This window comes from Morone saxatilis, unplaced genomic scaffold (assembly GCF_004916995.1).
Source record: "Morone saxatilis isolate NCDOM2014 unplaced genomic scaffold, NCSU_SB_2.0 Contig11, whole genome shotgun sequence".
NCBI classification, from domain to species: domain Eukaryota; kingdom Metazoa; phylum Chordata; class Actinopteri; family Moronidae; genus Morone; species Morone saxatilis.
In genome coordinates, this window is record NW_023339663.1 from 1,604,788 (window position 1) to 1,629,637 (window position 24,850).

Here is a 24,850-nt window from a genome sequence, read left to right on the forward strand (position 1 = left end):
ATCAAGAACATGGCGGCCGCTGTGCTCAACAATCCTTGAGGAACTTTCCATTTCAGACGACATTTTACTTGCACTTTATTTTAGATTGATCACTGTGGAGTTTTTAATAAAATGGTTTTATATTTTTCAACCAAACTTTGTGGTTTGTTCAGAATTTTGGCAACTAGTTTTTGTTCTTCCAATGTACCTTGAACTGAATCAAACCTGAGCTGGGACACTGCACGGCTTCCAGTCAGAGGTTGTTTGCAATGAACTCCAAAGACTCTCATTCTTAAAATGTTTGAGACTTGTTAACTGGTTTATTTGAGCTTTTATAGTCTACCTCATGGGTGATGCAAGTGCCTTGTTTGTCTTAAGCACCTCCTGTGCTTTAGTTGTATCTCTTGTACACCATCATGCATTTTAATGTGTCCACATTGTGCATAATGCACCTGCGTGTTGTGGCATTCATTGATCTTTACCTCTCTTCATATCTACCTCGTTCATAATGTTAAATAAAATATTTAAGATGGCTTAAGTTGTAATATAGCAAATTCTTTAACAGCCTTGTTTGAGTCAACTGATCCATGTGTTGTCTTTAATAACAATCTCCATAAGGGTGACACCAATAACCAGACGGTGTTGGTGCAACCAGTTCTAAAACATGAAACATTTCACTGACCAAGAATCATTTCTGTCCAGAAATTAAAAGCAATGAAATGACAAAGAAACAAGTGTTTGTCTTTTTATAGTTTATTACTAAAATAAGAGTTTGTGTAAAGCTGACAGGTTTCATCTGTGTGACGTTGGTGTCCTGTTACATCAGAGGGGATGTTGGCGTTTAGCTGAAGCGGACTCTGCGCATCGAGCCCACAGTGTTGTTCTGGCTGCCCCAGTCGGAGAAGTTGTTGTAATCGCGCTTCTCCAGGATGTAATGAGGTCCTCTGTAGTTGGGCTCCTGATACACCACCCACCTACACAGAGAGGGAGGGTTATCACTGCTGTTAACTGACTTTAAAAACAAAATGTAAGCTGTGACTGCAGTAATTTGATCCTAAACATTAAGTGTAATGAACAGTTACAGTACTGAGAACTGGTTTAATGGTTAATTTCAATAATGTAGTCTTGATACTGGACTTTGGACTCCTGTGGGTCCCCAGAGACTTAACTCAAGACTTGAAAGCAAAAACATTTAAGGATAGCTGCAACTATTGGTTGATGCATTGATTAGTCAATTGAATCTTTTCAAACATGTAAATGTTCAATTCTTTGGTTTCACCTTTTTAAATGTGAGAATTTTGTTATTTTGTTAATTTTTGTTATAAATTTGATGAACTGAGAAAATAAAGTCTGTCAGAATATTCAAATAGTGTCATTGTAACGGTTCTTTCTTGAGAAACAGCGACTGTGAAAATTATCTTAAGCACAAGGTCCATTTAGTAGCTGCTCTGGAGCTTTTGGACATATCTCAATCTTCATCAGCATCAGAGTTTCTGCTGCCAAGAATGAACTTTAAGTAAATACAGAAGAGAAGTCCTTAAAGTGCTCAAAAAATAAATACATCAGGCAGGACGTCGCACTTACGCTCCACCGAGCACGCGGATGGAGGCGACTCTGTTGAGGCTGTAACGGCTCATCAGGTTGGGGATGTCGTCCTGGAGCTCCATCTTCTTACCGGAGAAGCCGGCCCGCTCAAACAGCTGAGCCTTGGCGGGGTTGTTGTCCTGGAAACAGCAGAAACAAACAGAGAAACTGCCAGTGAGCTTCACCTGGGACGGTAGAGCTTGGCCATTGTTCTAATAGATAAGAGATATCAGTCTACTGTGTATATTCTCTAAGTTTTCTAAAATCAAGAAGGCCTCGTGACCCCCCCGTGAAGCTTTGGCGACCCCTAGTGGGGGTTCTGACCCCCAGGTTGGGAACCACTGCTCTGGAAGATCATTGTGCAGTTTTACTTGATGTTGTTTCCCATCTAAAATCAGTTTTATTTCTAATGTTTGGGAATCTTTTCGAGCACAAATACAACCATAAATCTACTTCATTGTTTCCCCTCGGTGCAACACTCTGTGTTATTGCCTAGAAAATTAAAAACTTTACAGTCTGTTCTCTGACAGACTACTCAGATTTAAGGTGCTGGGCAGTAACTGATTAACCCTCTGGGCTCTACAGGTCTTGATAAGAGAACAGGATCAGCCAAATGTTACTCCATTTTGCAACATGTTTGAGATCAGCACTGTCACACAGCCTTTAATGGTCGACAGACTCAACCCGAGGATTCATGTGTGGACGGCTAACAACAGCAATGGTTTTCAATACGGAAAAATGGATAAATACTCACAGAAGACATTCTGAGTTATTTGATTTGACCAACTGTAATTACTGAATACGCTCAGTGTGAACGTAACCTTAATTACATTGAACTACTTATTTACTCACTCATCAGGATGGATCGAACTTCAGATGCTAAAACTTTGCTACTGTTCCCCAGTATTTTAATATTATTCTGAACACATAAATATTACAGCTTTATCTATAAAGCAGCCTCCCCAGCAACAGCAATTATGTACAAAAACTATATTAAAATTAAAAATATAATACAGTAATAATGAGAAGTACCACTCAAGTAATTGTTTTTAATCTAATCTTTTAACTGAATATGTATTCACTAATTTACTTTTTTTTAACATATATTTTTATTTAATGACACCCTGCACACAACGCTTGGTCTTTTTACACTGTAAAACATCAGATTTAACAACAGTTTCTACCTCGTTAGTAGATGTAAAGTGTTTTTTTTAAACGCTTTGAGCTTTGAAAACTGTTACTGATGCAGCAGAACTACAGTGTGCACACATTGGACCCAGGTCTCTGTAGTGATATCAGTGTCTGTGAGTCTGTGTGCAGCTGCACTGACACTGTCTGTACTAACACTGACTGTCTGTACTGCTGTCTCGCTACTGCATGACTGTCTGCTACTGATGTTGATGTACTGACACTGACTGTCTGTACTGACACTGGACTGTCTGTATGACTGTCTGATTACTATGACACTGACCTGTCTGTACATGACTGTCTGTACTGAACTGACATGTCTGTACTGACTGTACTGTACTGCACTGAGCGTGTCTGTACTCGACACTGACTGTCTGTACTGACTTTGTCTGTTACTGACACTGACTGTCTGACTGACTGTCTGTACTGAATGACTGTCTGCACTGACTGGCTCGTACTGACCACTGACTTGTCTGTAATGACTGTCTGTACTGACACTGACTGTCTGTACTGACTGTCTGTACTGACACCATGTGTGTTTTTGTTTCACCTGTTTGACGGAGCGGACGGAGGAGACGTGGTCCACCTGAGCACACCACTTGTCGTAGCAGTTGTACTCTCCCCGCTCGGACATGTCCCACAGGTACTGACGGCCCCGGAAGTTCTCATGTTCGTAACCCACCCATCTTTAAAAGAGCGGAGAAGAAGAAGAGGAGAGTCAGAGACTGATGAAGAATTAAATATAAACTAATTTACATGAAGTTTGGTTGACAGAAGAAATCTTAGTGATTCAAAATTTCCACAAAACGTAACTCAAAACCAGCAGTTTATCTAAACATCAGGGAAATATGACTGTTGCTTTCAGTGACTGTATGTTTTTGTGAACCAGGTCCTAACTACATGTTAAAATAAAGTCACTGAAATGCAGTTGAAAACTCAAATTTAATGTATATCTATTTTATTTATCTATTAAATGTTGTTTTGTAACAACTGTGTTTAAGACTATTTTCTCTTTCAGAAGACAATAAATTAAACTTGAACTTCTGTGCAGTTTTAACTTTGCCGTCCAGACATAGTTTCACCTAATTAAATACTGGGTTTCATTCATTTCTGACTTTTAACTAAATATCTCTCGTAAGAATCCCGGTTTTGGATCAGGTTCTTGGCCTGAGGCTCATCACAGGCTGCAGACACTTTGCTGTTACCTACAGGTCTGTCTGTGTGTTTCAGTGACCTATCGTGTACTGTAGGTGGCGGTGTGGACTTACGCTCCGCTCTCCACCTGCACAGAGTTACATCTCTCTGGGAAGTTCTTGTCACTGAGCCTGGAGCAGTCAGAACTCAGGTCCAGTCGCCTGCCGGCGAAGTTCCTCTGCTCGAAAAGGGTCACCTGAGGGCAGAGACACCGCGGTTTCAGTTACACATATAAAATACCTGCTGTGGTAGAACGTCAGCGCTCAGCTTTCCTCATTAATGAGCTAAATATGACTTTTATTTGCCATACTGTATAAAGTTTAAAGCTTTCATTATCTGTAGTCCAGCTGTAATGATTCTGTTCTACACTACAGACACTGTTGTGGATAAATCTGTCACCTTTAAGTGGAATATTCTGTTTACAGTAAAGTGATTTTATGGGGAGTCAGGTGGAGTCAATTATTTTCAAACAGCAGAGAGCAGAAACTTCCTGGTAAACTCCCTTTAAAACCACAGATTGACGGTTTTACATTTCTGTTTTAGATGGAAATAAGATTTATTAGTAGTAAGTGAACTTTAGAGGTGTTGGAGGTGTGTTTCTTTAACCCAGGCTATCAGTTTCCCTCTGCTTCCAGTCTTTATGCTAAGCTAAGCTAATCACTTTCTGGCTCAAGCTCTATTCTTTTCCATTGGTACCAATCTCATCTAACTCTCAGCAAGAAAACGCATTTTCCTAAAATATCGAACAAATCCTGTTCATTGTGTCTGTTCTCACGTGTACAAATGTTTTACTGCATACTGGACATATATGTACATTTTTGCCGATATTTATAAATAGCTTATTTTTTCCTTCGTATCCTTGATTGAACCTGATCTAAAGACTTACACAATTCCTGGTATTTTCACTTTGGGCCTTATTTAGACAGTTTTTTGCTATTGTGAAGAATTTTTAATACCATTTCTTACTTCCCAGTGGAGCTATACAGAGCTTTAAATGTTGAGGCAACCCAGTCTCTTAGAAACTACATTCATATATCACTTTGTTTTCCTGGGAAACATAAATGCTGCCTGCATTAGCTTCATTTCTTGGACACAGGTCCAGCAACCCTGAATACAGGACACTATGAAAATATATGTGTTTAGCATCTGCTACCGCTACATACGTAATAAAATAAATAAAACTCTGTGTTTACCAAGAAGTCCCCACAGGAAAGAAGTATACAGTACATAAGTATGTTAATACACACTCACATTTTAGTATCATAGAATTGATAAAGAACAAGTACATTTTCAATTAGGGACCTCATCTGTTAAAAAAAGCAAAATAACTCATTTAACTATGTGACTCACCCTCCCACTGGACCCGTAGAAGGCACGTTGGAGCACAGACCCCAGCTTGCTGTAGATATAGAAGCATTTTTAATGAATACTTGTAACCCAAACACACCACTCAATAGTTCAAACAGACGATAGAACAATCACAGAGAAACTTTAGAAACAAATGATGGTGTGCGGAGGTGAAACTGCCACTAAAAATATCATTATTATCTTATTTTGATCTACAAACATTATAGTTTTCATCTCTGTTCCTAACTGTGACAGATTGTGACTGATCTTTAAGTTCTGTGCTTCAGTCTTTAGAAGTAAAACCAATTGACTTAGTCTGTGTGTGCATGTCTCCTATCACTCTTCAGGTGATTTTGGGAAACTGGTGTCAGAGCATGAGAACCAGCAGGAGGTGGGATGTGGATCCACCACAGCCGGAGGGGTCTGACTCTGTGGGCCCCGGCTGGTGCGCGGCACTCTCGACATACCTGGTTTGTTGGGCTAATCCTGGGACCTTAGTAAAGATGTTCATGTCAGCTCGGCGAGGCAACAAGAAAGCCCCTTAAATACAGGAAGTAGAGGTGAGCCGACAGGTACTAGAAAGCTCAGAGTGGTTCTGCAACAGTCATCGGGGCCCTGGATGCCATTGATATGCTAAACAACACACAACCGCGCTCATGTTCTCAGTCCGCACACACATCATCACCAGCTGCAAACACTGCAACCGCATGCAGAGCACAAAAAAAAACATACAAACACACACATGCAGCTGAAATAGATGAGTGCATGCAGATATACAGACACACACACAATCTGCACACTAACATGTAAATGTGAGAGTGCAGTGCCAACACTTTCGGCTTTCAACAATTCAGCATTTTTTTTTTCTTACAACAATGCTCTGTAAACAATGCACCTTATGATAATGGTTGTATTCAGGCTTTGTGCAGGGCCAGCTCCAGCTCACTGTATTCACTGAGGAGGTCATGACCCTGAGGTGGGGGGGTGGTGCGGTCTGCCCTAGCGGCCCCCCCTCTGAGCCTCAATGAACCTGACCTACAGATCAGACTGCTGCTGCTGGTTCAGTCGTCGTTTAAATTTAAATCTTAGAGATGTGATGTAGACTTGATTTACATATCTGACATAGTGTTTAATTACATATTCTTTGAGACTTTTATTTCTATAGCCCAAAATCACTAAGTTCTCTATGGAAGCCCACTAGTGCCAATGTGACGGGGAAAGATTCTGTAAGTCAATATAATGAGAAACTTTGTAATGACTTTGTGATACTAACTCATTATTTTGAGATAGTAACACATTTGGAACATCAATAGTGGTGTTGATGGACGGGAACTTGAGTTCATCGGACTCGGCTGCGGGAGGAAAAAAGGTTGGGAACCACTGTGAAACCACTGAGCAGCCAATGACAGCAGCTCAACTTGCGGTACGTCACCTCCGCTGGAGGACAAACTGTCATGGCGATGACCATCACACCAAAACGGTGCTCCACAAACTGATGGGTGAAGCTAACATGCAAAAGAGCAGCCTGACTCTGTTTGCCCTGAATGCAACATAAACCTAATTAGTATGATCAACATCTGTGTTTACTATGTCGAAATGGCTGCTGTGAAAAAGGTCTATTGGATTAATCAGAAAATTTTAAACAATTTTCATTCAAAAAGGACAACCTTGTTATTTGTTAAGTTACTTATGTTGTTTCCTTTGTCTCCATCTACTGATATGTAGCTTGGTCCAGCTACGCTCTACATAACACCAGCTGTATACTCTTCTTTTCTTAGATGCTTGAAAGAGTTTAGTGTGTCCACAGAAGCTTGTATTAGTTTTTTTTTAATTGCACTATTGAAAGTGTGCTTACAGGAGGTTTAATAATGCGGTTTGGTAACCTGGCCTCCAAAATATTGACGAGATAGACGGCGCCGGGTGCAGGAAAAGAGCACACGCCATTGTCATTGATAACACTCCAGGTCAGACTACTGGGTAACCACTCATTTTAATGATTATCTGCAGGCAGTAAGATTTTTTAGCAGTCCTTATTTATCTATTTATTTATTTGTTTGTTTGTTTGTTTAACAAGGACAGAGCACATTAATGAACACTGCTGTAAATGTGGCAAAGTTAGCGAAGAGGCTATTTTTTTTATCTGTAGTCTTTGGAGAGATTTTAACAACAGAATATAAGAGTAAAGGTTATTACAAGTTATTCAGATCATTTATAATCATGCAGAACAATAATAAAAAGAAAAGATAAATATTAATGCTACTGGGGAAAAAACATCATATATATATATATATATATATAAAACATGCAACATAAAGGCTTGTAATACAAGACGCACAAAGTAATCAAAAGGGGCTTTAATAAACCTTCTGCTTATTGAAGTCTGTGTGTGACTGTCACTGTATGGAAATGCTCTGAATTTTAATGGTTCCCAACCTTCAGATGAACTCCAGTAGATCCTTCATCAACACCACCAATCACTGCTGACTATAAAAAATGTATATGGTGTTTTAAAGAAATGTATTCATATGTATGTGTTCAGTCTTTTTGTATATTACAGACTGCACATTACACAGAAAACCACTGTCATAGCCTTCATATGGTGTATTTATATGTTTCTTTTGCTGGTAAAAATCTGTATTTATAAGGTAAAATGTGAATTAAAACTTAAAGTCAACAGTGCTAATATCCTTTTAATGTAAAGGTGCTGCCAGTTTTTTTACCATAAAAACATTGAGGGATAATAAGAGTGATCTTTTTTTTTGCATGTTTATTTCTACTTGTCTTTTACTGTTAATTATACACATCTGTGCTCATTCAGTGGCAATATTTTCTGTTGTAAATACACTCATGTTATGAGACCAAGCTGCGAATGGATCGGGCTCACTAACATTAACTTTGCTTACAGTGACAAACTCCCTACTTTTTCCAAAAGATCTGTTTGCCCCAGCAAATTTACCCTCACACTTCACTGACTTCAAATGGAGCGGCATTCAGTGTGTGTGTGCAGAGGGGGGGGAGTTGGGGTGGTTGTTGCTGTATGTGGGGCTGATGAATAGCAGAAAATGTCCTGGATGCTTCACCCTGTTTTGTTTTTGTAACACTGGCAGTGAACCTGCCGGTGACACTGCGGAGCATTAACTAGGTCCAGAAGCTTGGGGACGTTTCTTGCATTTTGGAGCAGTTTCCAGCGAAGACAAATGCAGCAGGTCAGACATCTATATGTGGTTCTGAGTGAGGCGGCTGGGGCTGAGATAGACACTGAGCAAAGGGACAGATGTAAGGGAGAGAGGCAGCACAGGCTTTGGCAAGGAGGACTCTCAGGCAACTTTATATATATTTTTTACCCGCTTTTATTCTTTAATCTTGGTTATCTTTTGCACCACTGAAGATTTACCTCAGCTTGAAATGTCGCTCATCCTGACTGTGCTGGACAAGCTGGCTTACTTTCTGTCTCTGATAGCGTTTTGTGTCAGTGTGTCTTACAGCTGGCTGAAATGAAACTAGATTCTTCCTTTATATCCTTGAGGTCTGATAATGACTGGCTGTTTTTTCAGTGGATATCTAACAAATGAGTTTTGGGGGTTGAGTTAGGATGGTTTTACTCAAAACCTGTGGACACCTGACACCTTTGCGTGAGTTTCTGAATCTCTGTTTTACTTTAACATATCTGTATACTCTGTGATCTGTCCTTATCTAGCTCAGGGTAGAAGAGGAGATGTAGCCTTGTAGTTGTTTGAAGGTTTTGGATGCCTACTGCGTAATCTGTTCAAACTCGGTAATTATTGTCCTTTAGGTGTAACTGAAGGAAGTGAGCTCCTTGCCAAAGACCACGATGCTGCAGCGGTGCATCCTGAGGCCGTGCCATGTGCTTACTCTGGTGCTGTTTGTGTCAGCCAGTGATGACTTTGACTGGACGAAGAATGAGAGAACGTCTTTCTACTACGGCACCTTCCCAACTGGTACGACACATGTTTGACTGCCAAAGTCATTACCAAAGTAAACGCTATAATCATCTGCAAAGTGTTGACATTTCTCGTTGTCTTTGCTTTCCTCTGCAGGCTTCTCCTGGGGAGCTGGCAGCTCTGCCTATCAGACTGAAGGAGCTTGGAACATAGATGGCAAAGGAATGAGCATCTGGGATGCATTTGCCCACAAAAAGGGGAAAATATTCTCAAATGACACGGGAGACTCCTCGTGTGAGGGCTACTACAAATTCAAGGTGACATGCAAAAGAAAATTTTGTTTTGAAATGAATCTAAAAACATTATTTACTAAGTTAAATAAAGTGTTTATATTTTTCAGAGTTTCAAATTAAGTAACTTTAAGGTCAGAAAAAGTTTCTTTTTCCTCACTGTCTGACAGTATATAGATGTACGTCATTTAAGATAAAATTATCCATATTTGGCATCTTTGCAGACCTTGAGATATTCACTAGAATTTAAAAAGGTAAAAAATTGTGGTAAATACACGTTCTTATACGTTCAAATAGACGATGGCAATTGATACCACTCTTATGTGTGTATGTAACAGTTAGCCTTGACCAGTTTTTACTTTAGTAAAAAACACTGCGAGAGAGCTAGGCTAGTCATTTACCCCAGTTTCCCATCTTTGTGCTAAGTTAAGATCATCCAGGCTCCAGGGTGGTATTGAAGTTCTCATCTAACTCTTGCAGAGCATGACTCTGAGGGTTGCTGGAGTTTAAAAGGTTAATGGTAAAATATATAAATGTCACCAAAATATTGGCCAATTAGTTGGTCGTGCTGACCTGTCCATTTAATTACATGGACACCTGTTAAGGAGAGTTTACAGAAATAAAACCGATAATTTTTTTACGATAAAAAGATGGCAGCTATGGTTGCCAGAACTTTACCATAATAAATACGGTAGAACTGTTTCTACTATTACAGTAAAAGGATATTATACTGTTGATTTTAAGTTTTAATCCATATTTTACCGTATAAATAGAAATTGTTACCATGAAAATACCATATATATGCTATGACGGTAGTTTTCTTTGCAATTTACAGTCGCACAAAATATTTAAAAAAAAACTTTATTCCCTTATAAATTCCTTTAAAATGCCATATAAATAAAGGTTTTGCCATGAGATATCAGTGTTTTACTGCTACAGAAACCTATTTACGGTCTATTACTGTCATGTTTTACATGTACAGATGCAACAATCTTTTGTTTTGTCTTTGCCACCAACTGGAACAAGTTTGAAAATATTTTCTGCTGTCTGTTTTTAAGGATGACGTTACCTTGATGAAGGACATGAAGTTCAATCATTATCGTTTCTCCATCTCCTGGCCAAGGATTTTACCAAGCGGACTGAAAAGTAACCGTAGTGGACAACCACATTTTTTTTATTAAAAAAGAAAAAGTGCTGAAATTAATCGAATCAATCACCAGAAAATGAATGACATTTAACATTAATTTTCATGTGCTGCTTCCTAAATGTGAGCATCCTTTTTTTCTAAATTGTCGTACATTAAACACTTTTGGGTTTTGGATCACCGGTCGGACAAAACATACAATCTGAAGATGTCACCTTGGGCTCTAAGAAACTGTGATGGGCATGATTTTAAAAGACTAAACAAAAGACTAAACAAATAATCAGTGATTAAAAAAAAATATATATATATACAAAACGCACCTAATTTTAATTATGTTATATTTAATAAAAGTGAATATTGATATTGATTTCATCTTTCACTGGAAACTCTTTTAGGTGAACACATCAACGAGAAAGGAATCAAATATTACGACGACCTGATTAACATGTTACTGGACAATAAGATCACACCCATTGTTACCTTGTACCACTGGGATTTACCTCAGGTGAGCACCAAACGTGTGGTTTTACTGACTGGAAGCTACAGTGTGGACACTAATACGGTTTCACTCCCCCAGGTCTTGCAGGAGAAGTACGGCGGCTGGCAGAACGTCAGCATGGTGAACTACTTCAACGACTTTGCCAACTTGTGCTTCGAAAGATTTGGAAACAGAGTGAAGTACTGGATCACCTTCAACAATCCGTGGGTACGTCAGGTTGAGGAAAAATGATGCATTCACTGTCTTGTGAACAGATGGAATGTATTAAAATTGACTTTATATCATTACAAAAATGTAAAAGTACTGATGGTCTGTGCTATAATGCTGTATAAATTGGGATTTTCCCATTTTTGTTATTATTTTAGTTTATTAATCATCATGAGCCTGAGCATGCATCCAAATAATTCTTATTGATCTCCCAAAGTGTAAAGATTTGATGTGAGTCATACAAAAAAACACAAAAATTAATTGGCTACCATTTCGATAATCAATTAATAATAAATAGTTTTTGCTGTACGTCAGCTCCTTTGACAGGTAATGTTAAAATTAGCTTTAATGGAAGAAAACTTTCGACTTTAGTGGTAACATTTGTATAAAGAAGATGCAGTTAAGTCAGTCTTGTGACTCTGTTAACACATTTTAAATATAAGTCTAACACACTTACTATTTTTAACTTCAACTTTACTTCAATTAACTGAATGGAATTGGTACAATTAACTTAATTTACCCAACTTACCTTAACAATAAATAATTGAGTTACTTCTACTCAAATCAAATATCTTTTATTGTTGTTAACAAACTTAAACAGTTTAAGGTTAATCCTTTTCCTCAAACAGTTTGAGTTGAACAAACTCATCAGGTTTTACTATATATTTTAAAGTGTGTCGTGTTGTGCTTTCAGTCCATCGCTGTGGAGGGATATGAAACAGGGGAGCATGCACCCGGACTGAAGCTAAAGGGAACGGGAGCTTACAAAGCTGCCCACCACATCATCAAGGTAAGCTGACGGGTTGTGTCCAGTTCGGTGTTGTTCTGTTAACATGAAGGACGGGATCAACCTCAATGTCTCCTTTTATTTATGTTTATCTACTACATTTACAACAAGGTTATGATATAGTTAACTAAAACTAAACTAAAACTAGGTGTGAAAATACATTTTAGTGAACTAAAATGAAAATAAAAAACTAACTGAAATGATATTGTACTAACCAAAATACTTTTAAAATATACAGGAAATGTCTTCAGTTATAGTCTTTTGTCAGTTTGGTCAAAAACTGACAAAAATCTTCTGAACTTCCTCAGTCATAATTTAAAAAAACTCAAACTAAAATTAATAACAACTAAAAAAATGTAAACAATAAAAACTGAACTTAAACAAGAAACTCCATCCTGGAAACTAAACTAAATGTCTTTTAAACAGGCACATGCTAAAGTTTGGCACACGTATGACATGCAGTGGCGAAGCAAACAAAAAGGTAAAAAAAATAAAAAAAAATAAACACATTTTAGTTTATATTTTGTTTTTGTTTGTTTGTGATTGATGTCAAAGAGAAACTTCCTCCATTCTGGACAGTAAAGTTTCTCTGTGTGTGTCCAGGCCTGATTGGGATCTCGCTAACGGCTGACTGGGGGGAGCCGGTGGACATCACCAACCAGAGGGACATTGAAGCAGCAGAGAGATACATCCAGTTCTACATGGGATGGTTTGCTACTCCCATCTTCAATGGAGACTATCCCCAGGTTATGAAAGATTACATCGGTATGTCAAGGTCAAATGCAAACATTCATATTTCACAAAAAGTGTTTTGGTTGGGAAAAAAAGTTCTTGTTGGATCGTCGAACAGCGTCTGAAAATCCCTCCACCAACACCGTTCCTGTGTCAGAATCTGGGGGCTGTGTCGACAGTTTTTGTAACTTTGCATTTACATTTAATAATTTATTAGACGCTCTTGTCCAAAGCGACCTTAAATGAGGTACAATTAAAGCCACAGTACATCGAGGAGGCGCCTTTGAGAATAAGTGCCTCAAAAGTATCACATATATCAATATTTGCTTGGAAAATCCATCAAATGAAGATATTTTCATATATAATAAAAAAAACATTACATTATAGTGGCACATATATGATACATATTTGAATCGAAATATCTAATTTTGCCATTAGAAAATAGTTTCTTCAAAATCTTCTGTATACCATCACTTAGTCTAAAATGTGTCCAGTTTTTAAACAATAAAGAGAAAAAACCCTCATTGTTTGATCTGGAGATCATAACAAGGGTTCACAAGTTGCCATTGCCTCATTTTAAATGGTCAGAAGTCAAAAAGTTTCAAAACCACTGCAATATGTGCATGAACAATCAACTGTGTCACATCTGCGTGCATCTCTATGTGTCTTAGTTTCATTGTACAATCCCTTGAACTTTCACCTTCAGGCAGGAAGAGTGGCCAGCAGGGCCTGGGAGCCTCTCGGCTGCCCGTCTTCTCGCCTCAGGAGAAGAGTTACATCAAGGGAACCTGTGACTTCCTGGGCCTCGGACATTTCACTACTCGCTACGTCACCCTGAAGAATTACCCATCAGGCCTCGGAGACAGCTACTTTGCAGATCGTGACCTTGCTGAGCTGGTCGACCCACAGTGGCCTGATCCTGGCTCTGAGTGGCTCTACTCGGTTCCCTGGGGTTTCCGACGCCTGCTGAACTTTGTCAAGGTACACGACACAAATCTGAATAAAATCCAGATATCCAGCTGAGATTTATTTAACATAGAATGAAACGGTTTAGGTTTCTGTGAGGAAAATGTTAGTTAAAATCAGCATGTAGCTGATGATGCAAGTTGGGCTCTATCAAAAGTTAACTGATAAAAGAAATTAGAGCCAAATAAAAGGAGAAATTAAAAGCTTTTTAAAAAGCAATAAATGCCTTTGAAACTACTGGAATAGTTTGTAGTTATCTAAGAGGATCGATACCACTCGCTGTATGTTACGTGTGATTAGCTTAGCTTAGCATAAAGACTGAAAGCAAGGGGAAGCTGCTAGCCTGCCTCTATCAAAAATACACCCAGGAGCAACTCTAAAGACCAATAATTAAGTTATATCATTTTTGTTTAATTACAAACAAATAAAAAAATTACAATTTGTAGTTTCAGTTTCAGTTTCGTAGTGTAATTATTTATTAGCAAACAATGGTAATTTATACAACATTTAATTGTGTTTTTCTTAAAGTTTAGATAGTATGATTAATAACAAATACAAAATACACAATATAGACAGAGAATTATATAAAAAAAAATACTAGAAATATCAGTAAAACTCATCTCTGATTAAATATTCACAGAAAATAATCTGCTCAAAATTCATCCAAATTGCAGTTTATCAGTTGTTCTGTACTGTTATTGTTATGCAGTGAATATAATATGAAATATCCATTAAATATGTTAGTTTACTCTGATAAAAAAGAGGGAAAAGGTTGGTAACCACTGAATTAAATAATTTTGCAGCCCTATCAGATGAGTAAATATACTGTAAGAACATAATGATATGAACATATGAGTATGTATCTCCTCAACCCTGAATGTAATATCTCCGTAACAGACTCAGTATGGAAACCCAATGATATACGTGACAGAAAACGGTGTGTCAGAGAAAATGCTCTGCACCGACCTCTGTGACGACTGGAGAGTGAAGTACTTCAAAGACTACATCAATGAAATGCTCAAAGGTGAAAAAGCTCTGAACACAAAGATAACGCTCTGGTACATGTTTGAGTGTTTGTCAGATTTTATACGACTAACAAAAGCTGCCATGTGCTTGTTTTTTGTCTGTGGTTAGCTATCAAGGATGGGGCGAATGTGAAGGGTTACACTGCCTGGTCTTTCCTCGACAACTTTGAGTGGGACGAAGGATACTCCGAGAGGTTCGGACTCTACTACGTGGACTTCAGGAACAAAAACAAGCCGCGCTACCCGAAGGCCTCGGTCCAGTTCTATAAACGCATCATCAGCTCTAATGGCTTTCCCAATCAGAGAGAGGTAAACTCCTAACGACACATTAAAAAGAAACCTTCCGGAGCATAGAGGATGTAATTGAACTGTTAAGAGTTTGTCTGATCTTTACAGGTGGAGAGTTGGAAGAGGAAAGCCGTGGAGACTTGCTCCTCCAGTAACCAGCTCCTGGCTGCAGGTTAGTACAGTAAAGCATTCACAGTGTACAAGCTAGGTGGGGCCAAACAAAGGAAAAATCTGTCTCAAGCTTGTTCTTCCGCTATCTAACGGGGTTTTTCTTTGTTTTGCCCCTCCAGCTAGAAGAAAATCCCAGGGAAATCAGGAACATGCAGGAATGCAAAAGGCTTGGCCAGTGCATGATGAAGTTTAGGTACACAAGTTGTTTCTGAGTGAGATCTCTCGACAGTGTTACTGAATACTTCATACTACTTCATTTCAGAAGCAAATACAGTGCGTTTTACTCCACTTTATTTGTTACTTTGCAGATTAAGACACATTGTTTCAGCCCCACGATAAATAAAATAGCTTCACATTAGCTCCATCTTGACCACAGCAACATTAAAATCCCACTTTCTGCAATACATAACTGTTATTAAGGTGCATTTCTAATTTTCAATTTCCTCTTAGCCTTCCTCAGCAGACGGAGTTTGCTCAATCACCATACAATGTTTACTTCCTGTTGCCAGTAGGCGGAGCATGTAGATGTGTTCAGGGTGGGACCACTGACAGAATATATATATATATATATATATATATATATATATCTTATCAGACATGTGCATTATGGTGCAGATTGGACTACACTAAAGTTATAACAACTTCCTGTGTCGCGCCACAGACACAACCTTTGTAGATTCTGACCACGATGGTCTTTAGACTTCACTGACATATTTGAAGTAAATCCGATCAAATTATTATATCATCAATATACTGTCAAGAATATTGACTAACCATGAGAACTGAGGAAACTCCCTCTGTGGAGGAAAACAATGTGTGTGTTGTTTTTGGGGGTTAGGACAGCGGTGAACCAACCCAGAACTCCAGGGCCCTTAAAAACACCTCAATTGAAATAAATCTATAGGATGCATTGATTTTCCTGTATGTTTTCAAGGTCCATGGGAGCCTTTTCCACTGATCTGAAGCTGGAACTGTAACACACAGATTACACATATTCACTCACTTTTCCCTTTGTGTGTTTCAGATCCGCTGATAGGCCACATGGAGATGGTAACAGAGATTGTGGTTCCCACAGTGTGCACGCTCTGCATCCTCCTCAGTGCCGTCTTCCTCATGTTCCTGCTGCGTGGACGCCTCTGAACACACACACACACACACACACACACACACACACCCTCCGTCAGTGGCCTTGTGCAGCTGAAGAAATGAATCTGAGAGTGACTTCAAAGCTGTAAAACTTTATCCTGTCAAGAGCATTTTGTTGATTTAACTGTCCTGCTGTTCTGTTTTGAAAAATCTCTTCAGTCCAAATAGCCGGTACCTGTCACACCTCTGGAAGAATGAATTCACGCTTGGCATATTACCATTTATTTTTTAACAAACTGGTCTTGTGTGGTTTTTGAAGTAGCAAAGTTTTATAGGCTACTCGAGCTGCAGAGAGGAGATGGTTTATTGTCAACAAGTTTCTAACATTAAGAAATAAAAGTGATGGAGAATAAAGTGTTGTACTCTCTGTGGATCATAAACTTCAATTAAATACATTTTTAAGACTGATTTGGTGCCGATTGTTGTGTGAGAAAATTGTTTTGTATGTAAATTTGTCAAAAGGAGGCTTTATAGAACAGCGTTTTACCTTTCAAATTAAAAGCCCTGCAACTGGACACAATGAGTGTCTATTGGGCCTAACCCATTATTATTGTGTCGTTGTGTTTTGTATTATTACATTGTTTTACATTGTATTATTTTATTATAATTTAAGATTGTTGCATTTTGTTGTTAAGGTATCTAATATCTTAAGCTTAAAATTGAATTAATTAAGTTAAAGACAGCAGATTTTATTAATTTCTGTCGATAGTGCTGCAGGACAGAAATAAGTAAAATGATGGAGTTAAACTACATTTAGGACTCGAACAACTATTGCTCGTTAGAGCACCACAGCAACTCTCATAAGAAAATTATAAATATCTTTTTAGAAATGTAAGAATAGGAACAATTTAACAGATAATAAAAAAATGTCTGAAACCAGAACCACCACAACTTAAATGGAAGAATACAATTAATGAAATTTATAAAATGGAGGTCCTAAATCATAAGTAATCTTGTTACTCTGTTTGACAGAGTATATAAAAAACTAATATTAAAAACAAAAAGTTATATACTTTAAGATACTCCCTGAGCCTGTTATTATTATTATTATTATTATTATTCATTTTAGAGGATGGGATTGTGGGGTGGGAAGGAACTTACAGTAGTAATGAACATATAAATGTTGGTTGTTTACTATATTTTGTTTTACTATAACTACTGTAAGGAGTCACACTTTAATAAATAAAGAGTATAAAAAAATAAAGACAGAAAATAATGATACAAATACACAAATTAATAGATTTACTACAATATGTGTTCACTTTAACCATTAATTATTGGTCGCCACCTGACAACATTAGTAATGACAGGAAACATTTTTATTTCAAATACCAAAAAAGTGTCAAATCAACGGTCTCAATTGAAGTAAAAGTAATAAACTGATCAAAAACAGAACACATGTTAGTGATAATGCCTGAGGAGGTGTTTGGCTGCAGCCTCACTAATATAACCTGTCCTTAGTGAAATTATTGATATTGATTTGGGGACAATGACATGGCTGATAACTAGCTAGTGTTGTCATTAAAGAAACTGTAAAGTTACATTTACAGTTTGTTGATCGTACGCTGCGTTATTGAATTATTTCCTGATAACGGACACCTCGCCAGGCATTATCCCGTTTATACCAAAGAATGACCTCTCTTTACTTTAGGCAAGATAAGCTTCTAAGCTGATAAAATTATAATGAAAAATGTTTTAGTTTATAACATTTTGAAATTACATTCAAATCTAATGTATTAATCAGCATTTATAATAACTATTATTTAAAAGCTGTATATAGTGTACATATTTAGATAGATTGAAATATCTATAGAATATTCAAATAGAATAATAACAAATAGAATATTTACAACTACTATTCTTATTTTTCTACTTCTATTATATCTTTCATTTTTATATTCTTTATTTTATTTTAAAGTGTATTTTCCTTTATTTTGTGTATCTGCTGTAACAAGTGACTTTTATTGTGAAGGATCAATAAGGTCGATCTCATCTTCAGCGTCACGTCTCTGTGGACTTTATTTTGAAAAGCAAAGCTTCGCACCGGACGTTTTGCGCAGCTGCTTCGCCGCCGGACGTCTCTCAACCGGTAACGTTACTATAACAACATTAAAAACCACATTTAAACTAAAACATAGTAAATAAAGTGTTTTATCGGCTGTTTTATCACGTCGGAGACTCGCGGTTTAACTTTAGCTCACACGCGAGCCACCGTACCCGCAGTGACGCTGTTCGGCAGCTTGTAGCTCGTTAGCTTAGCAGCGCGGTTTTCCCTCTCTTTTATCTAAAAAACGTTGCTGACACATAAAGTTATCTTCTGCTAACGTTGAGACACAGACGTTATAGTTCTGCTGACAGAGTTAATCCTCTGTGTGGCGGTGAAACACGAAGCAATGTCGGTCTTTACACTTTGTATTGAGTCTGTTGATGGTTGAGTTTACCGCCACCTGAGGACGATACCATCTGTGAGCTACCGGAGGGGGGGGCGGTTCATATCGGGGTCGATATTCCTGTTTAATATCGATTATTGGTGGCCAATATAATTCACAGCGACACTAACTTTAACAGTCAGCCACTAAAATATGTAAATTCTGCCACACACATATTATAACTACATATAATTACACACAGATTATTAATGTTTCACCTGTCTGTGGTCTGAACTGTTCTGCTGTACATAAAACTCTTATTCTATTTTCATTATTTCTTCTATTTTTCTATTTTAATTTTATATTTAATGTGTATTTTATTATCTGTTGTGTTGTATCTGCAGCTGCTGTATCTTATCTTAACACAAAGAGCGTTTTTAATGTTACAATTAACGGCTTTATATACTAATAAATATAAAATGTACATATTTTATATTTTATATTTTTTATATTTTAAGGTAACATTTGTGTACTTAAGTGCAGTATTTGAGTTATTGTACGTCCACCTAGAGGTTGATAATGAGAGATTTATATTATTAATGATGGTTCAGGTAATAGATTACTTTATTGATCCTAACTAGTGTAATTCTTCTGTTACAGCTGCTGTTTGAGTTAATCTGCTGTTTTCATTGGTTGTCCTTCAGTAAATTCACTTCTGTAATCTGGAATTAACGTAACATCCTTGTGGCTCTTTCAGGTTTCACCTTTCACACCATGTTCGACCCGCTGGAGAATGACCTGGAGGACGAAGCCTTCCCTCCCCTCCCGGCACCTCGCTCCCCGGGCCACGCAGGACGAGACGAGGGAGACCCGTTCGGTGAGAGCCGGCGGTCAGAATCCATCAGCCGGGACAATATTCAGGATCATAAAAGCAGTTCATAGCTAGAAAGTGGAGGAAGTTATTGTGTTATGACTAGTGTTATATCAAATATATATATATATATCAAAGGTAAATCATAACATAACATCAAAATGTGAGTTTTCTTTTTATTTAAGTTTGCTTTTACATAAATGCAACAACAAAAACAGTCTTTGCTCTGTTGTTTTCACAAAGAATGAAACTAATCTTAACACACTTGTTTCACTTCTCGAAAAAGTTCATCATATTATCAAAACTGAATTGACAAGTCACAATAAAGCTTTCATGTCATCATCAGTAAGACATGGACAGAAAGCCCGTCAGCGGTGCTCTTTACCGGTCCGAGACCTCAGACAATGGTCTCGAGTACTACAACACTAGTTCTGACATTATAATTTGAAAGAGTGGCTCCTGTCTGTCCTGCTGTATAAGCGTCCTGTCCTGTGTGCCGTTCATACAGGGGACGAAGACGGAGACGTGTCCAAGCTGGCCGACGTCCCTGCTGCTAAAAGGAAAGGAGTGAAGAGGCCGCAGCCCAAACTGGACTCTAACAGGTACCACATCCGCACATCACGAAGCATTTAAAGGGTTCAACTGCAGACTGAAAGCAGGACAGCGAGTCGCCGGCTGATGGTAGAAAGTTCGTTTTAAATATATTACCCCAATTTATTGAAAAATAACCTTTAATTTACAGAAAGCAGCTTTTTGACATAATAAATGGTCCATTAAGTTTAGTTGTTCACAGTGAATATTCAGCTGAGTGTGTTTCATTCTGTGTTGTTTGGTTGATAAATACTTGCACAGCAGTGTTAGTGTACACACAACAAACACTTTCTGCTTCTTTTAATAGGCGAGGAGATAAATGTTCTGTAAAAATCAAATAAATTCAGCTTCATTTGAACTGTTATTTGTGGGCTGGGGCTAAAGTAGTGTAGAGTCTTTAAACACGGACCACGTACTGCTAATGAACCTGAGTCACTTCATCATGAACGACTGGGAGCACTTGCTGTCCTGTAGCGTCAAGAAAACATCTGTAAAATGATTTCTGTGGAGCATTTAGAGTCCACATGAAGGATACTGACCATCTGTCTCTGCCGGACGTGTAAACACTAAACTGTTTCATAAACTGATGTTCTGCTGTCCCCGAATAAAGTCTGTTAATGCAGACGTCATTTTCTATCAGCTGCTGGTCGAACCTACAGCGTTAACATTGAACTCTTCTTCAGGCTGGTCTCAGAAAGAGGACTTCCAGCTCTGCGGACACTGTTTGAAAACGTCCATTTCAAGGGCAAAGGGCACGAGGTAAGAGCAGACAGACAGACAGACAGACAGACAGACAGACAGACAGACAGACAGACAGACTCGTATATAACCACACTGCATACATTCAGCCAGTGTTTGATGGTGTTTAATCCAACCAGGCTGAAGACCTGCGGCTGCTGATGAAGAAGATGGAGAACTGGGCCCACCGCTTGTACCCCAAACTGCAGTTTGAAGACTTCGTTGACAGAGTGGAGAAGCTCGGCAGCAAGAAGGAAGTGCAGGTGGGAAGAAGACGGGTGCTAAATGTTTCCTTACACTGTTACAGCGCAGTATTTAATGATGTACCCTTCCCTCCGTGGCAGACCTGTCTCAAACGGATACGACTGGACATGCCACTGACACATGAGGACTATATGGGGAACGACGGTAAGAGATAAAACAGAATGAGGTTGACATTATTTACATCGTTCAGGCTCTTTTAAACGTGTTTCAGTCTGTTGTAAAGACTGACTCGTCCTCTGCAGGTGAAGAAGCGGCCGCTCCTGAATCGCACATCTTCGGGGACCCGGATCCGTTCAACAGCACCAGCTTCTCCAACGACCTGCCGATCCACTCCACCCCGGCTCCGCCCGCCCCGCCTGCTCCCTCCCAGACCTCCCTCTCCCCGCCTGCCCCCTCCCTGACCGAGGAGCAGCGTAGACGCATAGAGCTGAACAGACAGCGCGCCCTGGAGAGGAAGCTCGCCCGCCAGCAGCAGCAAACAGGTGACTTCAATAGATTCATCTTCATCAGACATCGGAGACACAGTGAAAGTAAAAATGATCCAAAATCCAATAATCTGCAATGATTAATGCGTCTCCATCGGACGTGCTCAAACATTAAAGTGGAAAGTAGTTGTTGTAAAAGCCTCTTCCTGCTCACAACAGATCCCTCACACTCTCAGACAGCGGATGAACCCACGTCTGTCTCCTCTTCCGCCGCCCTCAACGGCTCCAGAGAGGAGAGGAGAGAGGAGGATTCAGAGCTGGAGCCGGTCAGCAGCAGCACACAGCAGCCCGGCCAGCTGCCACACAAACACTCTGAGCCTCCTGCTGAGTCGCCTCCGCCGGAGAACGAGGAAGAAACCAAACCCAGCGAGGTCCATGAGCCCGGCGACGGGTGTGAGCACGGAGATTAAACCGTTTATGCAGCAGTAAACGGAGTTCAGTTTGGTTTCACAGTTTCCAGTTGTTGTTGTTTGTTGTACTAGGTGTTACTTGTAAATAGCCACATGACCCTAAAGACTAAAACACACCGGCGGCGCAGCGCTTCGTCTCCTGGAGCCGTCAGCAGGTGGTGTAGTCTTCTCATTAAACAGGATCTAAACTCGCCTGAGGACCCAGCTAATGTCATTGTAGTCATAGTTTATCATTTGAGTGATGCTGGAAACAGGACGTTGGTGTGTTTCAGCCTTAAATGTCAGAAATGTCTGTTGTTGAACCGTGTCCACCTGCAGTTAACAGCACCTCGTTATTGTTCATCAGTGGAGTGTGAAAGGTCACTGCAGTAACATTAAAAGCTTTGGCGTTCTCTCAGGAAGTGTCTGTAAAACTGCTGTTTCATCATTGATCCATCAGGACACAGTGCCAAACAATAAACATTTCTGTTTAAGGACGCTCAGGTCGACATTCACTACAGGTTATATACCGCTCTTAACCCTCCTATTCCCATTCCACCTGTTGTCCTCTCGGGTTTATACTCACTGTTTATAAAGTGTAAAATGACATTACCACACATTTTAAACTTCTTTTACACCTCTATTTATGGACAATAAACCTCATTTACATGAAATTATATCGTGTTTTTGAACAAAATAAGCAGAAATGGTTAGTTTGGATAACCACTGACTGATGCAGTTGTATTTATAGATAAGAGAGAGAGCAAACCATATTTATTTCAAAACATCTTATTTTAACCTCTTTATAAAACCAAAAACACTGTCTGTCTGTCTGTCTCTCTGTCTGTCTCTCTGTCTGACTGTCTCTCTGTCTGTCTTCATCTGCATGAGTGGCAGGTTACGATGCTGTGGGTTTTGCAAATATGTGCATGGCATTTTTGGCACCGGGTGCTGGTTTTGTTGTCATTTGTGCAGAATCTGCACCTCTTCCTTACAAGTGATGGGTGAGGAGGAGGAGGAGGAGCAGCAGCTGGGTGAGGAGGAGCTGCAGAGGTCAATGCCTTGACCAAGCTGGCAGAGGCTGGCGTGCGGGGAAGTACCGGGCGTCGTGTCATGAGGTGTCACAAGTTCTCTTCCCAGTTCCTCGAGGAAGAGCCTCCTCCTGTGGCTCCTCCCCTGATTCCAGGTTGGGTCGATCTGTCTCCACAGCACGAAGGAGTTGTATGCAGACACATCAAGCATGTTGTAAAATACTATCAGGGGCCAACGGGCTGTCCTCCGTTTACAGCTGTATACACTGACCTGCAACAAATCATTCAAGAATGAATTCTTATTTCCTTACACAAGAATGCATTGACCTGAATGAATATCTACCTTATCAGTATACCTGGTTAAGGTTGTCGACTCCCCCCTTGTTCTTGTTGTAGTCGAGGACGATCTGGGGCTTTTTGTCCTCCGTGGCACTAACTGCAGTGTCTCGATGCAGAGTGCTCTTCCTCTTTTTGGGGCAGTAGGAGACGAGAGCGTGCGTGTCAGTGAACACAAACTGGGAAGAGAATTTGGCCCTCTCTCTTGTCGCCAGCAGTGCAGAGGGAAGCTCTGGTTTGTTCTTCCTCACTGTTCCCACCATGGCCAGCTTCCTCCTCAGGAGCTCCTGGCCAAGGGCATAGGACGTGAAGAAGTGACCGCACGTGATGGTGTGTCCCCGAAGACCCTCCGTCACCTCCAGAACCACACGCTGGCCCTGATTCTTCTCCGGCTGGACACCTGCAGGTTTGCCTGTGTACACCTGTTCCAGGCGTAGCTGGTCTGGGCATCGCAGGCTACCCAGGTTTTGATGTCGTACTTGCCGGGTTTACTCGGCATGTACTGCTTGAATCTACAGCGACCTCTGAACGGGACCAGACGCTCGTCCACTGTCACATCAGTGCCGGGGTTATACATGAGCTGCAGGTGACACACCCACTGATCCCACACCTCTCGGAGGGCAGCGAGTTTGTCTCTGGCACGGCGCTCTGGTCTGGTGTTGCGATCATCAAAACGAATTGCTCTAGAGATGATGCTGAATGTCTTCAGTGGCATGGTGGCTCAGAAAATTGCCCTCCCAGACTGAGCGTGCCACAGGCTGGACGTAACCTCTTTACTGGACCGGTAGACACCAGCAAGAATCAAAAGACCCAGGTATCCCTGTAGATCAGTTTGGTCCATCACACACATCACACACACATTTGCAGCACTATCTTCTCAATGTTCTCTGGCATAAACAACTCAAAGGTCGACTTTATGCTGTGAGCACCAGAAACAGCACACCTTGTTGGTCCTCTGGGGCTCCCCTCCCTCTGTGCACCCGACAGACGCCGTCCGTCACTCGGAGGGATGGAGGACCAGAGAAGACTTCCATCTTTGGATTGGAAAACGTCTTTATTTTCTGCAGGGTCCTCTTCATCGCTTGATTGTGTGTGTGTGTGTGTGTGTGAGTGTGTGAGTGTGTGAGAGAGAGAGAGACCCATTGCACCACTAAATGTGGCCAGGTCAAACTGACCCGAGAAGACCACAGGTGCTATAAATAATCTAATAAAACACACATAATTAATTTGACTTGCAAAGAGCATAGCAGGGAACCATCCATGTAACCTTCAGGCAATTATACGGAAGAAAACCAAAGTTATGACATTTTAGATTTCGAAATCGGGT

At 39.8% G+C, this 24,850-nt stretch overlaps 4 protein-coding genes and 1 pseudogene across 4 annotated transcripts in view; 3 read left to right on the forward strand and 2 right to left on the reverse strand.

The window, feature by feature from the left end:
• Positions 1–135, forward strand: part of ccnb2 (cyclin B2) — a 2,591-nt gene extending 2,456 nt beyond the window's left edge. The window contains exon 9 of the mRNA XM_035682089.1: positions 10–135. Within this exon, the coding sequence (XP_035537982.1) occupies positions 10–39 (30 nt within the window). The 3' untranslated portion in view covers positions 40–135. The remainder of the gene's footprint in view (positions 1–9) is intronic.
• A 626-nt stretch (positions 136–761) lies between these two features.
• On the reverse strand, positions 762–5,803 carry crybgx (crystallin beta gamma X). The gene is made up of 6 exons (XM_035682090.1): positions 5,760–5,803; positions 5,296–5,344; positions 4,020–4,141; positions 3,302–3,437; positions 1,564–1,703; positions 762–953 (listed from the first exon to the last, which is right to left on the reverse strand). Exons 1-6 carry the CDS (start codon positions 5,801–5,803, stop codon positions 821–823), a joined length of 624 nt encoding a protein of 207 aa, XP_035537983.1. The 3' UTR covers positions 762–820.
• A 3,321-nt stretch (positions 5,804–9,124) lies between these two features.
• On the forward strand, positions 9,125–16,443 carry lctla (lactase-like a). Its single transcript, XM_035652362.1, has 13 exons — positions 9,125–9,251; positions 9,351–9,511; positions 10,543–10,630; positions 11,024–11,133; positions 11,206–11,334; positions 12,029–12,124; positions 12,548–12,602; positions 12,725–12,886; positions 13,560–13,834; positions 14,717–14,843; positions 14,954–15,153; positions 15,241–15,304; positions 16,328–16,443. The coding sequence occupies exons 1-13, from the start codon at positions 9,125–9,127 to the stop codon at positions 16,441–16,443; spliced, it is 1,710 nt and encodes a 569-aa protein (XP_035508255.1).
• Positions 16,444–18,475: 2,032 nt separating this feature from the next.
• On the forward strand, positions 18,476–22,585 carry tipin (timeless interacting protein). Its single transcript, XM_035652053.1, has 8 exons — positions 18,476–18,538; positions 19,576–19,695; positions 20,198–20,291; positions 20,964–21,039; positions 21,159–21,281; positions 21,363–21,426; positions 21,525–21,764; positions 21,927–22,585. Exons 2-8 carry the CDS (start codon positions 19,593–19,595, stop codon positions 22,175–22,177), a joined length of 951 nt encoding a protein of 316 aa, XP_035507946.1. The 5' UTR covers positions 18,476–18,538; positions 19,576–19,592; the 3' UTR covers positions 22,178–22,585.
• Positions 22,586–23,267: 682 nt separating this feature from the next.
• LOC118320853 lies at positions 23,268–24,666 on the reverse strand (annotated as a pseudogene).
• Between the last annotated feature and the right edge of the window lie 184 nt (positions 24,667–24,850).

What these genes read in the sequence shown, in the direction of transcription:
- lctla (XM_035652362.1), top strand. Translation starts at nt 9,125, where the DNA reads ATGCTGCAGCGGTGCATCCTGAGGCCGTGCCATGTGCTTACTCTGGTG. An exon ending in TCACCTTCAACAATCCGTGG is followed by an intron (nt 11,335 to 12,028) that starts GTACGTCAGGTT and finishes TTGTGCTTTCAG; the next exon opens with TCCATCGCTGTGGAGGGATA. An exon ending in GTGGCGAAGCAAACAAAAAG is followed by an intron (nt 12,603 to 12,724) that starts GTAAAAAAAATA and finishes GTGTGTGTCCAG; the next exon opens with GCCTGATTGGGATCTCGCTA.
- tipin (XM_035652053.1), top strand. Translation starts at nt 19,593, where the DNA reads ATGTTCGACCCGCTGGAGAATGACCTGGAGGACGAAGCCTTCCCTCCC. An exon ending in TCAAGGGCAAAGGGCACGAG is followed by an intron (nt 21,040 to 21,158) that starts GTAAGAGCAGAC and finishes TAATCCAACCAG; the next exon opens with GCTGAAGACCTGCGGCTGCT. An exon ending in CCGCCAGCAGCAGCAAACAG is followed by an intron (nt 21,765 to 21,926) that starts GTGACTTCAATA and finishes TGCTCACAACAG; the next exon opens with ATCCCTCACACTCTCAGACA.
- crybgx (XM_035682090.1), bottom strand. Translation starts at nt 5,803, where the DNA reads ATGAACATCTTTACTAAGGTCCCAGGATTAGCCCAACAAACCAG. An exon ending in GTGCAGGTGGAGAGCGGAGC is followed by an intron (nt 3,438 to 4,019) that starts GTAAGTCCACAC and finishes GCTCTTTTAAAG; the next exon opens with ATGGGTGGGTTACGAACATG. An exon ending in CCGTCCGCTCCGTCAAACAG is followed by an intron (nt 1,704 to 3,301) that starts GTGAAACAAAAA and finishes TGCTGTTTCCAG; the next exon opens with GACAACAACCCCGCCAAGGC.